The 15195-nt window shown below is 40.1% G+C and overlaps 2 protein-coding genes across 11 annotated transcripts in view; one reads left to right on the top strand and one right to left on the bottom strand.

Annotated features, from left to right (window-relative positions):
- dcaf6 (ddb1 and cul4 associated factor 6) overlaps nucleotides 1-4499 on the top strand; it is a 33599-nt gene extending 29100 nt beyond the window's left edge. For 5 of the 9 annotated variants that reach the window (XM_085765476.1, XM_085765474.1, XM_085765468.1 and 2 more), the window contains 6 exons: nucleotides 358-399; nucleotides 1076-1214; nucleotides 1798-1954; nucleotides 3178-3266; nucleotides 3779-3884; nucleotides 4004-4080. In XM_085765476.1, the coding sequence (XP_085621602.1) occupies nucleotides 358-399; nucleotides 1076-1214; nucleotides 1798-1954; nucleotides 3178-3266; nucleotides 3779-3884; nucleotides 4004-4062 (592 nt within the window). In that variant the 3' untranslated portion in view covers nucleotides 4063-4080. Of the gene's footprint in view, nucleotides 1-357; nucleotides 400-1075; nucleotides 1215-1797; nucleotides 1955-3177; nucleotides 3267-3778; nucleotides 3885-4003 lie in introns of all 9 variants that reach the window. The other 4 variants (XM_085765477.1, XM_085765472.1, XM_085765470.1 and 1 more) reach the window with 3 other exon arrangements.
- A 961-nt stretch (nucleotides 4500-5460) lies between these two features.
- On the bottom strand, nucleotides 5461-14849 carry gpr161b (G protein-coupled receptor 161b). 2 transcript variants are annotated; one of them, XM_085765478.1, is made up of 6 exons: nucleotides 14596-14849; nucleotides 12706-13096; nucleotides 9837-10558; nucleotides 8726-8833; nucleotides 8142-8267; nucleotides 5461-7349 (listed from the first exon to the last, which is right to left on the bottom strand). In XM_085765478.1, the coding sequence occupies exons 2-6, from the start codon at nucleotides 13047-13049 to the stop codon at nucleotides 7072-7074; spliced, it is 1578 nt and encodes a 525-aa protein (XP_085621604.1). In that variant the 5' UTR covers nucleotides 13050-13096; nucleotides 14596-14849; the 3' UTR covers nucleotides 5461-7071. The 2 variants fall into 2 exon arrangements, with proteins under 2 accessions (XP_085621604.1, XP_085621605.1); XM_085765479.1 differs by having other exon boundaries at nucleotides 12706-13093; nucleotides 14596-14836.
- Between the last annotated feature and the right edge of the window lie 346 nt (nucleotides 14850-15195).

The following is a 15195-nucleotide window of genomic DNA, read 5'->3' as shown; positions in this document are numbered from 1 at the left end:
ACAACTACATCTTGTAATTATACATGATTATCTCATAGCGTGGTGAATGTGCAGGTCACAACTTCTCCACGAGAGCGTTTTGGAGTTGTTGGATTGTGTATTTGATGAGGGAAAAGCAAAACTACTGTTCTCCTCTTTGGCGTTAGCTGAGCAGCTCACGTCTCTGCCCCGTGGATCTCAAAACAAACAACATGCACCGATAATTAAAGGTAACGAACCCACTGCTATGACAATAGGGATTATGGCAATAGGGCGAATTTGCCAAAATGTTGAACTATCCCTTTAAAGGGTGGGTTAACTGACTTGTTTTTTTTTTTTGGTGACGCCTTGCCATTGACTGTTTTACTATAAATATAGATTTAATACCAGAGGATCTGCAGTAGGAGATAGGATGATCAGGTAAAGTCCTTGAACTTAAAGCATCTCTAACCCGTCGGCCGTGTGCCATGCAGCAGAGCAGTGTGCAGTCTGAACAGAGCGGTTTATGTGCTGGTTTGGTCATTGCACACATACACACACACACATACTGTATATGCACAAAAGATAAATCACAAAAATACTAATAAGCACACAGCTAACTGTTGTGTTTGAGTGCCGTGCATGTGAGTACTGACTCCACCAACAGGCGTCTTGAGGATGCTCCGCCACACACAGAGGTGCAAAATGATGAATGTGTGTGCATGGCACTGATGGAAAAGAGCCGAACATGAGACACGTTTGATTTTCTCTCCCTTTGAAAAAAAAAAAAAAAAGAAACACATCAGCTGGAACTCTTTCAATAAATTCAGCGACACTGTTGTTGTTTTGGAGTGAGCAGACAAGGCTTTGCGTAACAGCAGGTACAACGGCTTAATTGAGTTACAACCTGGCGAGCTGGGCGTTCTGCTTTTTTTTTTGTTTTGTTTTGTTTTGTTTTGTTTTTTTTTTTAAAGTGGCTGCTTTCTAGTTTGGATCAATGCGGCATAAAGTCAGCGCATGGAGTTCACGAGCATCAGTGCCAGCATGGGTTTTGTCTCTCAGCCTTGTGTTGTCTTTATATTCATCACGTGCTTCGTTTCTCTGTCGTGTTTGTCAGACGCTCGGCGGCGGCTCGCATCCAGGAGCTGTTTCGCCGGAGGAAAGAGAGGAGGGAGATGGAGGAGAGCGAGACCCAGAACATCAGGAGACCCTCGGTCAAAATGGTCTACAAGGGCCACCGTAACTCCAGGACGATGGTAAACCTCAGGATGTTTATGTTTTTATTCTTTGTTCAGATGAGAAACAGGTTGTAGAGGTGCTGGCGACGGATAAAATTGAAGAAAGAAAAAGAGGTGTTTTGTATGTTTTATTCTTTAGCAGGTTGTGGACTTTGTGGTAAATAAAGGAATATTTCAACTTTTTTTCTTCTTCATAAAGTCTTTTTAAACGACACACAATCTGGTTGTTGACAAACTGTTTGGTAGGAAACTACTTCTGGATCGTCTCCAGTATTCCCCCCAAATCTTGAGCTAATAATCTGTTGTTTAAATTTAATAATTATTACAATAATACATTTTATTTGTAAGTGCTTTACACAGTTAGAAATTATAGAATGGAATACAGAATAAAACATTATGATAAATTAATATAAATATAAAGTAACACACAAACTGATGCAGGAGGCTCTGTCCCCCCAGGTTCGATCTTTGGTCCATGCAGATAGCGAGAGGAGATTTCCTTCTGAGTTTAGAGAGAGTTTAGTAGAGAGTTGTTGTTGTTGTTGTTGTTGTTTTTTTAAAAAAAAGGTTTTTTTACGTTTTTAATTTCTTGTTTGTGTAGATTAAGGAGTCGTGTTTCTGGGGCAACAACTTTGTGATGAGCGGCTCAGACTGCGGCCACATCTTCATCTGGGACAGACACACTGCAGAGCACCTCATGCTCCTTGAAGCCGACAACCATGTGGTCAACTGCCTGCAGCCGCACCCCTACGACCCCAGTGAGTCGCCCCCCCCCCCCCACCCCCCACCTCGCACCCCGGCCTCACTCTGGGCCACAGATCCTCTCTGCACAGATGACATGATGATGATGATAATGTTGTGGAGAAAGCAAGAGTTTTTTATATGCACATCGCATTTTCTTGAGGTGCAGGGCAATACAAAGATGCCATGGAAAAAAAGAGAGGGGATTCCCGCACACGGATAGTCACACAGTGATTTTTATTGCACACAAACGATTTCGACCTGTTGGTTTCTTCAGGTGCCGTTGGAACAATAGAAAACACACATCTATATATAAAGATGAACCACATGAGTCACAGGTGTGTTAATGTGTGGTCCAGTTGGATGAAAGGGGGCAAGCCTGAAGGTGAGGGGCACATCCTTCGACTTAAAGTTGCCTCACTGTGCGTTAAGACGGTGGAAAAAATTGACAACCATTCAGAAATACAAACAATGACATCAAATATTAATTGATAGCCCAAATAAATCCATAGTAAATCCATAATCGCATAAATATAATCAGTGGGAACACCATTCGTAGTCGAAAATTCAGGTAACACTTTATTTTAAGGGGTCCTTGTTCCTGTGTATCTACCTAATTAATTACAGTGTAATTACCTATGTAACGTATGTAATAACATGTACTTACATTGTAATTACATGGTGTATTTTGGTGTACTTACAGGTCCTTGTTACACTAGTAATAAGAAATGCTTGTGCAAAGAGAAAGGCCACTTTGGCATTTCTTATTACAAGTGTAACAAGGACCTGTAAGTACACCAAAATACACTATGTATTTACAATGTAAGTACATGTTATTACATACGGTTACATAGGTAATTACACTGTAATTAATTAGGTAGATACACAGGAACAAGGACCCCTTAAAATAAAGTGTTACCAAAATTCATCTTTATGAGGAAATAGAGTAAAAACAATGTATATAGTATAAAAAATAGACACAGATGCATAAACGACAAACCATTATCCAACATCACATAATTACATAATTAATAGACACAGAAAAACATTAAAATCCTGCTTCAAGCTTTTGTAAGGGTGACTAAAGAAAATGTTTAATATCGTCCTCCTGGTTTAGGCCTCTGGGGGTTAATGTTTGAATAGCTCTCTCTTTTTTTTAGTAAAAGACTGTTGTGGTCACCACAGCGCCACCATGTTGTCGACCGTGTTAACGCTGCATTTCTCTGGGTGTGTGTTTCAGTTCTGGCTTCTTCAGGGATAGACTACGATATCAAAATTTGGTCGCCACTGGAACAGTCGGCGTCTTTCAACAGAGTCCTCGCTGATGAGGTATGACGACACGACCAAGACCAGTTTGAAGTGGAAATCCTGAACTCTGCTTTTAAAAAGGAGGAGAGAAGTGGATGGTTTTTAACGTGTTTGTACATACATACAATACATTTTATTTAACTAATTTGTAAAAATAATTGAACTCCATTTAATTTTTATTTTTAATTTGCATAACTCAATTTGTTGAATGAATTTAATTTTGTTCACTTTAATCACATCAGCACACTCAACTAATTTAATTAAGTCAATTTCATAATTTCCACTCAATTTATTTTAATTGAATAATGTAATTTGTTTCATTTGAGTAAATTGATTTGTAATATTTATTTATAATTTTTAATTGTTTTAATAGAATTTATACAATTTGTCTCAATAAAGCAGGATTCTGATTAGATTTTCTCGCTCTCTGTGGCACAAAAGCTTTTGTTTTCTTCCCGTTATACACCTGACTGATGAATCTCCTTCACACTTTTATTTTACACTTTTTTTTTTTCTCCTGCTCCTCTGTCAAGGTGATAACTCGGAATGAGCTGATGCTCGAGGAAACAAGAAACACAATCACAGTCCCGGCCTCTTTCATGCTCCGAATGTTGGCCTCCCTCAATCACATCAGATCAGGTACGAACACACACACTCACACACACCTCATGTAAAATATATATAATATTTACTCTGATTAATACCTTGGGAAGATGAATTATTTACCCGCCTCCTCTTTCTGCTTTTCCGTCCCGTAGATCGACTAGAAGGCGATCGCTCTGAAGGTTCGGGCCAGGAAAACGAGGATGAGCAGTAGCCTGCTGGCATTTTATTATAAAGAAACACTATTTCTTCTTGCTGTATAGCACTTGAAAAAAATGAGATTTGTACAAGTATAGTGTAGAATACTTCCTTTTGAAAATTAGTATAATTTCTAGCCCCCTGTGTTTTTTTAAGACAACTTTCTTACTGATGTTTCTGTATGAGGATAAACTACATTTGTGTGAATGCAAAAAGGACGTCAGTATATAGATATATATATATATAAACTTATATATATATAAATATACATGTGTGAGAATAATGGCGGCTGGTGTGCAAGGATGTTAAGTGCAATATTATTTTGTTAGGAGAGAGTGAGCTTCGATCAGTGTTAACGTGTGATATTTTGGATTTGTAGCACAAAGCTAAGAGATGTTGATGTGCAGTTACGCATGTGAACAACAACTTTAAGTAAAACAAACGTGGAAAATGCTTTAATTTTGTTGTTGAGAAAAAAAAGGGGGGCAGGGGGTGGAGGTTTTTCTCCTTAAAGGGTCATGTCACTAAATTATAATCTTTTACAGAATTTGAAAAAAAAAATAAAGTGAAAGCTAATGGCAACTGTTTAATTATTTTAATATACTAACTTAAAATTAATTTAAGGTAATTGATTAAATAAACAATTCCTACCTTGCACATAGATTCCTGACAGGATTAACTGCAGGAGTTCATAGATACCAAAGTATTTGAAAATACAGGATGATAATGAAACCAATTAATATGGAAAACAGAGTGAGATTCCACTGTGTTCATTTTTTTTTTGTACGCCCTCATTTATTGTTGATGTTGGATTTGATCCTGAAGGTCGTCACCAGACCTGCACTGATCTGTGGATACATGTTCTGGCAGCAATAATTGTTATCAGGAGACATAGCCATTGTTTTGGTGGCTGTGATGTGGGCGTTTGCAGTTTTCACTTAACTTAATATTAGTTTTTTTTGTATATAAAATTAAAATTAATTTCCCAGTAATATAAGATAGATAATGAATTCAGTTTACATGGACTGTAAGTGCCAGAAAATTGATGGACTGATTGAGTAAAATGACTCATGATCTAACTGAAGACAATTTAAGTTATTGCTAAAATAAAGATTTGCTACTGTGCCTGTGTTTGATACAGGTTTGGCTGACGGCGCTGACTTTAACGCCATAATAAAGGATTAAACTTAATTTATATTAATTATTAGAGGTACAAAAGAACCCTAACCACATACAAGCAAATGTAATTAATGTTACAGTCAATGATGGGCAATAGAAAAAGTTCAAGCCCGCCTTAAAAGAGGAATCTAGTTTTTTTCAGGACCTGAAGACAATCCTGACAGTCATGACAGCACAGAAAAAGGACAAGAGTTTGTTTAGAAAACTTTATGTAAAAACAAACTTAATAGAAGAATCTTAATACAAAACTTTACTGGAAATATTGGTATTAATAGTTAACTGTATAGTGGAGAAAAAAAATCAAAAGGTTACATCACTTCTCAGGTGTACAGCTTTTTCTTACAAAAGTAGTACCTGTTCAAACATAATAATATGAAAATACGAGGTAAGACTGAAGCATCTGAACTGTGCTCTACACATTATAAATCTCAATTCCTTTTGTAATAGCAAAGGAAACGATGGAGTGTACAAACTGAGGTAAACCACATGTACCAAAAAATAATAAGTTTTGTCGTTTTAAGACCATTTTTGTTTCATTAAGACAGAACTGAAGACGATTTCTTTTTTTCAGTGAACAGTAAATTATTTCCATCATTGCTTTGCACTGCCCATATAATGAAATGTGGATCTTTGTGTTTTCATTGATTCAACAATCTTAAAATACTGTTAACAGTATCTTAATGGATGATTTTGGACTTAATTACTTCATAAATGTGTGTTCTTCTTACCTCATTTGGTCGTCACTACATTGCTGCTTTTCTACAGCTTTGCCTTGGACCATAATGCAAAAACAACAAAAAACAACACTGACAAACAGTATTCAACATCTCTGACGTAACATGAGTGGTTTCTATGAGAACTAGTACACACTGTGTGTTCAAATGCAATGACTGTGCATGTCCAGTCGTTCCTAATAACACCTGTGGTTACTGCAGGTACCAACAACTCAACAGCTCTGTATTTATGTACCTTCATAATACTACAGTCACTCAGTCGCCTGGGCAACGCGTACACATCACTGCATCACTGTAACGACTCTGAACCGCAATACACAAGTTAATTATCAAAATCTACCTGTGTCATATCAAGTAATTCCTACTGTATTCACTCCTGTGTTTACACCTACAGCTGCAGTGATTAGTCAATTAACGTGAGAAAATGTATTGTCAGCTGTTCCTGATGATCGATTTATTATTATTATTATTATTATTGGATGGTCCCTGGTTCTCAGATGTTCATATTTGATGCTTGATGAGACACACACAGTTTTAATAAAGTGAATATCTTTGGCTTTTGGACAGTTGGTTTGACAAAACAAGACATTTTTTTTCCTATTTTCTGGGCTGACAATCTGAGCTTCTTAATCAAATGAACCTAAAGGATCTGATGATTGTTGTGAATCCTTTTTGGAAGATGAGACGAAGACATTTCTGTATTATCTGATATTACCCAGCCCTGATGAAGCATCCTGCTATTTCTGAGGACATACAATAATAATAGTATGGAGTAGTAAACAATGTACTACCACATTCAAACCATTAAGGTTACAGTAGTTACGTCTTCCTATTTGATCACATTAATTCAATGCAGACGCCTGCAAAGACTCTGATTGCTGTGGTCCAACATAGTGGAATGAATAATGTGCCTCTTCCTGTTTGCTAAGAATTTCAAGTATGGGGTCGGACCCATGTGTAATAAGACTTCATAATGTGTACCACAGAGCGTGACGAGCGCCGCTCTGAAAGATCGCATGTAACAGTGTTAAGGGTGCGAAACCCTTAAGAGTTGACCAGTAATAACGGTGTTTGGTCTAAATAAGTCCAGCGTGTTACCAGTCCGGCTGTGCTCAGGCTGGTTTCTCCTCCACATCCTGCTCTTCCTCCTCTCTGTCGTCCTTGACGATCCCTTCGTCGATGCTCTCCAGCCTCAGTCTCTGACCGTCCAGGTATCTGGGTCTCGGTGCTGCCCTGGTCGTGAACAGCCCCCCGGGCAGAGCCAGGCCGTCTCCAAACAGCGTGAGCTTAGCGTCGCTCTCTATGGCCTTCGCCAGGGAGGAGGCGAACGAGTCGAGGGATTTGTGAACCTCTGCGTGGACTTGGACTGAGGACGTGTTGGTGTTTTCAGCTGAGGAGGATAACGCTCTGAATTACTTGTGAGGTCTAGGTTAACCAGATGCCACCGTTATGAGTGCACCATCTGTTTCCATTCTCTATTTCAGTTCAAATCCCAAATTCATAATTTCAACACAAGGTCAGCAAATAATCCTCATCCCACTTTTTTCAGGTTTACTTTCTCTCAGTTCTCAATTAGATTCAGAGGTACACACTATTGGAGCACATTACCAGCCCACATTAGAAAGTATAAAGAGAGTATCAAGAAGCAAATATTTCATTTTTTATTGGCCCAGTTGAGCGATGCATAACCGCCTGTCTTCCTCTACATCGCTACATAACATAACTTTTCTTAACTGTTTTATGATGTTCTTCACATTATTGTACAACTTATTTTTATGTTGAATGTTTGTCTCTAGGAGCCAGGACCACTTGACAAGTCCTTTTTGGTTTTTTTGGTTTCTCCTCCACATTTGTGATATGTTGTATCTATTCTATGTTGTTGTTGTTTTTGTTCTACTCTTTTATCATGCTGTTTTATATACAGTATATATTTTTTTTTCTCTCTCATGTGCTAATAAATAAATCAAAACAACCATCCAGGTACTTACAGTTCACTGCATTTTGACATGCGTCAGTTGAGACGCACTTACATACTCAAAATAGTTAGTGTAAGTATGAAAGTATTCAAATTGAGACAATAAGTTTAGTTGATGTATTTTGTAGCTCTTCCCCCTCCCTGAGCCATGAGTGAGCATGAAGTGCTTCCTCTTAATCTTTTGTGGAGCTGGGAAATGACAGATACCTTTGGAGTGCTCCACCTGGTCTTCAAAGGTGACCGAGCTCCTCCTCTTCCCAGACGGATTTCCGTGCTGCTGCGCTTGGGAGGAGCCGTCGACGGAGAAGTTATCCAGCAGCATTACGTCTGTGCCTGCAGGGGGAACAAAAAAAATCCATCAGTGAAAATAAGTACGTCAAGAAAAACTCAAATGTCAAGGGGAAAAAAATCCCTCTCATACCTCTGAAGTAATCAAGTACACCATGAATGAGGTGGATGGTTCTTACATCTCTTGTGTTACACAAGACACGTGTTACACATGACATTACTTGTCCTATTTACACCATCGCCAAATGAAAACATGAGCTGTGAAGCAGGAATGTGAGGCTGACAAAGCTGTGGGAGTATGACGCAATAGGGTGAGTATGATCATCTGCCAGTCCTTAAAACCACACATACACAACTTAATCTCTGGTTTACTTTCAGGTTCAGATCAACAGCTTTTAGCGTTTTTTTCAAAAAGCAGGAAAGGACATTGTTTAAAACATGAATGAGACTTGGGGAAACACAGAGGGAGACTTTTGTAAAATTCCTCTGTGTGCAACACTTACATGAGTCCTGAGTGAAACTGAAGCCAGTGTCTCCTGTGCTGCTCCCGGGGGCTAACAGATGCCCTCCACCCGCCAGCATGGCAGTCAGGTGTGGCGACATACCCAAGTCTGAAAGAACACAACCAAGTGCTTGTCATACGAAATCATGGATATACACAAAATCACAGCAACACAAAAAGTACATATCTAAGCAGGTTATTTATACACATTTAAACATGCCACCCATTCATATTTATTCAAGCTCTGCACCCACACCCACCCCTGCACTATTGTATCAATGGTTAATCTATCTACTCATATAACCCACCTTCTTGTACATTAGACTTATATATTAATGTTAAAGGGGAACTATGCAAGTCCAGTGGCTTTTCCACTGTTTTGCTAACCCTCTTCCTGGCCATGTGCATTTGTTTTCAACAAAGCCGACGAGAAATCAATCAATAGAGCGCTGGTACATAACTTTATACATCATATACGATGTTACGACGCGTATATTTGTCTAGTCTTATCTGTCGTAAACAAGAGATCACAGGTTATGGGGCGCGTTTGTGTCGTGGTGCTGCCGAGACGAGAGCTGGGACACCGGAGGAGCTGGTCTCTAAATTGCTAACGCTACATGGAAGGCAGAGAGCCTCCATTCTCCCTGTAACAAGTTACCAGTCATTTAACCATCACAGTTACTCCAAAGCTGTTTAATTAAGGTAAAATGTAGCAGAGTTAAGGTAAAAATCCTGCATAGTTCCTCTTTAAATTGTACAACTTTGTTAAAGCTGCATCATTAGTCCATCAACAAACAAAAACTCAAATGTGATGATTTGCTGCTCTTCCTTGTCTTATCTGTTTGTTATCCAAACATTGTTGCTTTTTGGACTGTTTATTGAATAAAACAAGCTATGGACACTGGACACGTCCAACCACTTTCTTCCCTCTTATAGACAAAATACAAATGAAGTCACAATGATAGTGGTTGTCTGCGTATCTTCATGAACATTGTTTTTGGTTCACACTGACTGCCACCCAAAGTCTTCAGTCAAAACTGTGGTCTCATCTATCTTCACATACAAAAACAGAGATATGTCCCAACGTTCCCATTCATGTAAAACCGTCCCACCTGTGATTCTGTTGGAGATGCTGAAGAGTCGGGACGTCCTCTGCCGAGTGGCGAACGACTCTCTGTAGTAGCGGTCTCCGAAGCACATCCCTAGCAGCTCCTTCCTGACCGTCTTATTCCACAGACCGTAGATGAGCGGGTGGCACACGGCGCTGCAGAAGGACAGCCACGCCACCAGAGTCTCCAGCCCCTCAGAAACGCTCCCCTGTCCCCACAAAGCCTCGGTGCACACCACGCCGACGTACGGCCCCCAGCTCATGAGGAAGGTGCCGATCACCACTAAGATGGTGACGAAGGCCTTGCACTGGCTCCCTGCGTACACGAGGCTCCTCCGACTCCCGTTAGAGGACAGCGAGGTGCTCGAGTTCTTGCGCCCGTTCCTCTGAGCTCCACCGGAGTCGTCCTGACCCACGATGACAGTCCCACAGTGAACCTTACGAGCCTTCATTCGGGCGACACGGAAAATGACGCCATAACAGGCCAACATGATGATGAAGGGGGGGAGGATGCACCAGGTGACCCAGAAGGCCGTGTAGCTCAGCTCTCTGTGCCAAGACGCCACGCAGGTCCACTTGAAGCAGTCGAACTCGAAGGAGGACCAGCCGAACAGAGGAGGCAGACAGCCAATCAGAGAGTGTATCCACACGTAGGCGATGACCACGACCGCACGGTTTCCTGTGATCTTCATGGGGTAGATCATCGGGTAGAGCACGGCGTAGTACCTGTTGTGACAAGAGAGGAAACGAGTGAAGGGAACGGTCAATGATGGGGAAACACAACACCTTTCTCAGGGGAACCAGTCGACACAGAGACGGTTCAGATCTGAGTGTGGTACAGAGACGACAGGCTGCACTTTTCTCCCCCTAACAAAGCTGCAAAGTGTTTTTCTGAAAAGGTGCATACAGAGGAGAAAGAGAGGAGCTCGGTGAAAGAACAAGAACATGCACTGTAATCAGAAATATTCCCAAAAGGTGCTCGGGGTAATTAGGAAAACAGTGAAACCAGCGAGGACTGTATGCTACAGAAATGTATGCGTACAGTCATCGGTGATCCCAGACAACAGAAATAACTAAACAATTTAACTCAATGTCAAATGTTATTCTGACAAACTTTTAAGTTAAAAAAATCTTTATGAGAAAAAGTGTTTCTTTTTTCTTCAAATTTACTCTACAGTCACTTTCTTTGAGAATGTATGTTTATCTACGTCTCTGCTCCCTGTTGGAGAAGTATAGGAATGTTTTATACTGTTGGAAAATTGTATATGTAAAATGTTGAATATTGATATGTGGAATCAATAAAAAATCTTTATGAATGTCTATAACCTATCAATTATTTTCATATCTGATTCATTTGATGACTCTTTTTTTGGGTTGTTTTTCTAAATGACAGAATGGTGTATATGAAATTCATCGTGATATAAAACCAGAAATTTGATTGAAGGCCCATTTTTTACATGAATAATAACAGAAATGATTGATCAAATCATTATTGTGTAATATTAAATGCAATGTCATGTATTTGAGAATATAAACATCTTCCCCTTTTTATAATTGTCTTAACACACAATGACAATACAAGAACTTTGTCAGTGTTTCATCACCTAGTGAATGATTTCACACATTCCAATGTAAAATCAATTAATAAGCAAAGGACCTTAAGAAGTCACTCAGAGACTGAAAGACTGAATGCCAACTTCCACCATTTCTGAAAAATCCCTGTGGCTTGAACAAATTAAAAAGGGCTTTAATTCACTGATTAGCTACGTACGTGTCGACACTTAGTTTGTGTATCAGTTTCTTATTTCCAAGAATAGGAATCATAGGAAATAATCTCATCTCTGCAGATGAATGGTGCATTCATATCAGTGGATATTTGAAGTTGGTTAAGTCTGTCTAATGCTTGTCACTTGAGCTGGGAAAATCTCCAGAAAAATACCACGACCCAAGTGTGTGGCTGACTAATCTTATTTTACACGGCCACAGGCTGACCTTAAAGGGAAACACACACCAAACATTTCACTTTTCATGTTTGTGAACATGACGGTGTTTCTTGCAGAGGCAGGAGAAAATGTCAAAGGTGGAAATTGATCGACTTACTGTACTGGCTTCACTCCATCACAAATGAAACCACATAACCACGTATTTTGTTGTTGACCTCTACACCAACTGTGACAGACGTAATCAGACAACTGCTAATCTTATAAAGATGTTTTGTCACTAAAAACGGTTTGGAAAGAATTCTCTCAGAACAGTTTCAAAAACTAATCAGAGTCATTTGACTGTAATGAAATGGAAACCTCACGGAGACCTGTTGTTTTTTGTTTTTTTTCCTAAAGGCAAATCTTTTGTTAAAACTACTTGTGCATGTGGGGTCCTCTGCTCCAGTAGCTCACACTACAATTTTACCACGCTTGTTACATCTGAGTGAAATCATGTCAACCACCTGGCGGGTTTTTATTATGTTTTGCCCAAGAAAATTGCAGCTCCACCAACAACAAACACTGGGCTTTTTACTCTGCAAAAACAGCAATGCCCCTTTTCTTGAGTTACAATGGAACAAATGTGTTAACACTTTGCCTCGGGTGGTTGTGTTTAACTGTTGTGCTCATGGGCATGGGAACAAATTACTGCAACACAATTGCTCCACTGTAAACTAATGGCTACTGCTTAAGCTGCATAATAAGAGTAAAATTGTAAATATTCAACCATTTGTTTACACTGTCACCATATCAATTTAATACAGTAATTATAAATCAATGTTGTGTTTACAGCTTGCACCCACATAGGTAAGAAAATGCATTAATACAGCTTCAAGGACATGACATTCATGTATTGTTATTATCTAGGCACTCTTACTATTCTGCACTAACCTGTCAATGGCGATGGCTCCGAGGGTGAGCATACTGGCAGAGCTGATGAGCAGGTAGAGAAGGGCGGTGAAGTTGCACCACACCACCCCGAACACCCACTCTCTCTTTGCGGAGCTCACGGCCACGAACGGCAGCACCAGCACTGACAGCAGCAGATTAGACAGGGTCAGGCTGAACACAAACTTGTTGCTGGGTGTGAGGAGATAAGGTCTGCGGTAGAGCGTGGCCACAATCAGGAGGTTCCCCAGGCAGGCGAGGAGCGTGATGGTCACAATGGAGACCGACTCCAGGGCAGCCAGACCCTCACCATTCCCCACCACGGTGCAGTTCCTACTGGTGTTCATGGTACGAGACCGGGCCGCTGGACAGGTGAAGGAATGGTAGGAGACTGCTGAGAAAGGAAGACATGGTTGGAAAGGGGGGAAAATTACAACAGTATATTACAAACCACTGCTGCACTCTGGTGTCTGCACATTTTAACTTCTTAACTACAAATTATGTGCTATAATTAACATTTCTGGTGACCATTTCCAAACATGAGATGTATAATGCTACATTTTCTCATGCAGTTTTTCCACTTTTCTGTCATTTCAGTACTTAACTTGTATTTAACGGCCTAGGTTGCAGTCAGACCTGTCATGTAACTTTAATAAGCATCAACACTTACTCCATGTTCACTCTGATGAAGTGAGTTTCAGGGGCTTGTTATTGGATTTCCATAATGTACAGAAATGAACTAAAAACACGTGGCTGCCAAAAATGGTTAATTGAGATTTTATAGTCCATGTGATTTTTTTTATTCTGAGCTGCAATATGCAGAAAACACTGGTATGGTCCTTTCAGGTCTGTGGTGCCTCTCAGGTTTGTATACAACACACTGCTTAGTTTAAAACCCATTAGCATAAGTTAAATCGCCTGACACCATGTTAAGTTTTTTAAATCTTCCTTAACAAAATAACTTTAAAAAAAAATCCAGATGAAGACAAAATACAAACAGGTACATAACTGAAAGAGGACATGTTCACTTGAAAAATCACCCTGATAATCAAGCAATGACCAATATGTTGATGGCTCGTCAAGTAATCAAGGAAAAGATGCATCTATATCGGTGACAACAGCAGATTAAATTTTTACTTTAGTCAGATGGTGGACTTTTGCTTGTATTTTAGCTTTTTAAATTGTCATATTGCTACTTTTGTTTGGGGAAAAAAAAGTCTGACTACACTTTCTCATGTCACTGAGTATAATTCAGCACAGACCATGTAACTGGTCCCCTTCTTATTCACAATTTACAAGATTTACACCAAACCTAAGAGGCTAAAAATCAATTTTCCCCCCCAAAAAACAAATCGTAAACTATAACGTTAGCCTCGCCAGTTAACATTATTTTACTGCACATCAGTCTGTTGCTATCTCAGCACGGTTAAAAATGACTATTTTTGTAGGTTGAGAAAGTACCGGAAAAGTGAACTTTAAAACAATATCATTTAGCCACATATTAGCTTTGTTGTACAATCTCACTGCTGCCAAATAATAAACGTAAAATTATTTTACTGCACATCTGTTGCTATAAGTTATCTCACCAAGCACGGTTAAAAAATACCATTTGTTTAGGTTGAGAAAGTACCGGAAAAGTGAACTTTAAAACAAATATAATCTAGCCACATGTTAGTTTGTGTTACAATCTCACTACCGTCAAATATAAACTTTATAAAAGTGTGTGTAAAGCTGCAGCACAGTGAGCACCGCTCGTTAGCAGCACCGCTAACTTAGCTGAAACAACAACCGTTAGTTAACGTTAGCCGAGGTTAGCTCGAACTTTCTCCCATTGTCCCCGCACCGCAACACGGACACTTCTCCCCCTCTCGCCCCCTCTCTCTCTCCCTCTACCTGATTTGGCTCGGCTCCGTGGCTCCACATTTTATCCCCTGCGGCGACAAAACGTCCATGTTGTTGTTGGTTTTGTTTTGTTTTCACACTACGATCCAATATCCTAGGGCTGCTGAACCTGGGGGGAAAAAAATCTGTGGAGAGACCGAAAGACCATCGTGAAGTTTTGGTAACGTTTGATCCGGATCACAGGCGGCCAGCTGCGGCGGCTGCAATGGCGACGTCCTCCTCCTCCTCCTCCTCCTCCTCCTCCCTCTACTACCACCACCACCACCACCTCCCCTTCATCATCCTCCTCTCCGTCTCCCAGCAGACTCACTCACTCCTCCGGTGTGTGGGTGGTCGCCGAGGAGAGGGGAGCTGCCTTGTTTTCACGTCGCCATTGTGACAGTTGTTTCGGGTGTAGCTGTGTGTTTTCAATTTCAATCACCACGACACTGGATGCGCTGAAAAAAACGTTTAAAAAGTACAAACTATCCCGCTTCTGGTGCATCATACAACGTAGATGTGTAGCTATGTGTGTGTATTTGTGTTTACAGAAACTAACTCACTGTATGCGTGTGTATTTATTAATAACAAACTTGTGGGGTTTAACTTTTG

The sequence above is a fragment of the Trachurus japonicus genome, chromosome 21 (genome assembly GCF_045865225.1).
Source record: "Trachurus japonicus isolate A0001 chromosome 21, Traja_1.0".
In the NCBI taxonomy this organism is placed as follows: Eukaryota; Metazoa; Chordata; class Actinopteri; order Carangiformes; family Carangidae; genus Trachurus; species Trachurus japonicus.
The sequence above is the reverse complement of the archived record's forward strand: the minus strand, read 5'-3'. Positions and strand labels throughout refer to the sequence as shown.

Excerpts from the sequence above, each read along its gene's own strand:
- gpr161b (XM_085765478.1), bottom strand. The coding sequence starts at position 13,049 with ATGAACACCAGTAGGAACTGCACCGTGGTGGGGAATGGTGAGGGTCTG. Across the intron at positions 8,834-9,836 it reads CATCTCCAACAGAATCACAG|ACTTGGGTATGTCGCCACAC; the intron begins GTGGGACGGTTT and ends GTGTTCTTTCAG. Across the intron at positions 7,350-8,141 it reads CCAGGTGGAGCACTCCAAAG|CTGAAAACACCAACACGTCC; the intron begins GTATCTGTCATT and ends TATCCTCCTCAG.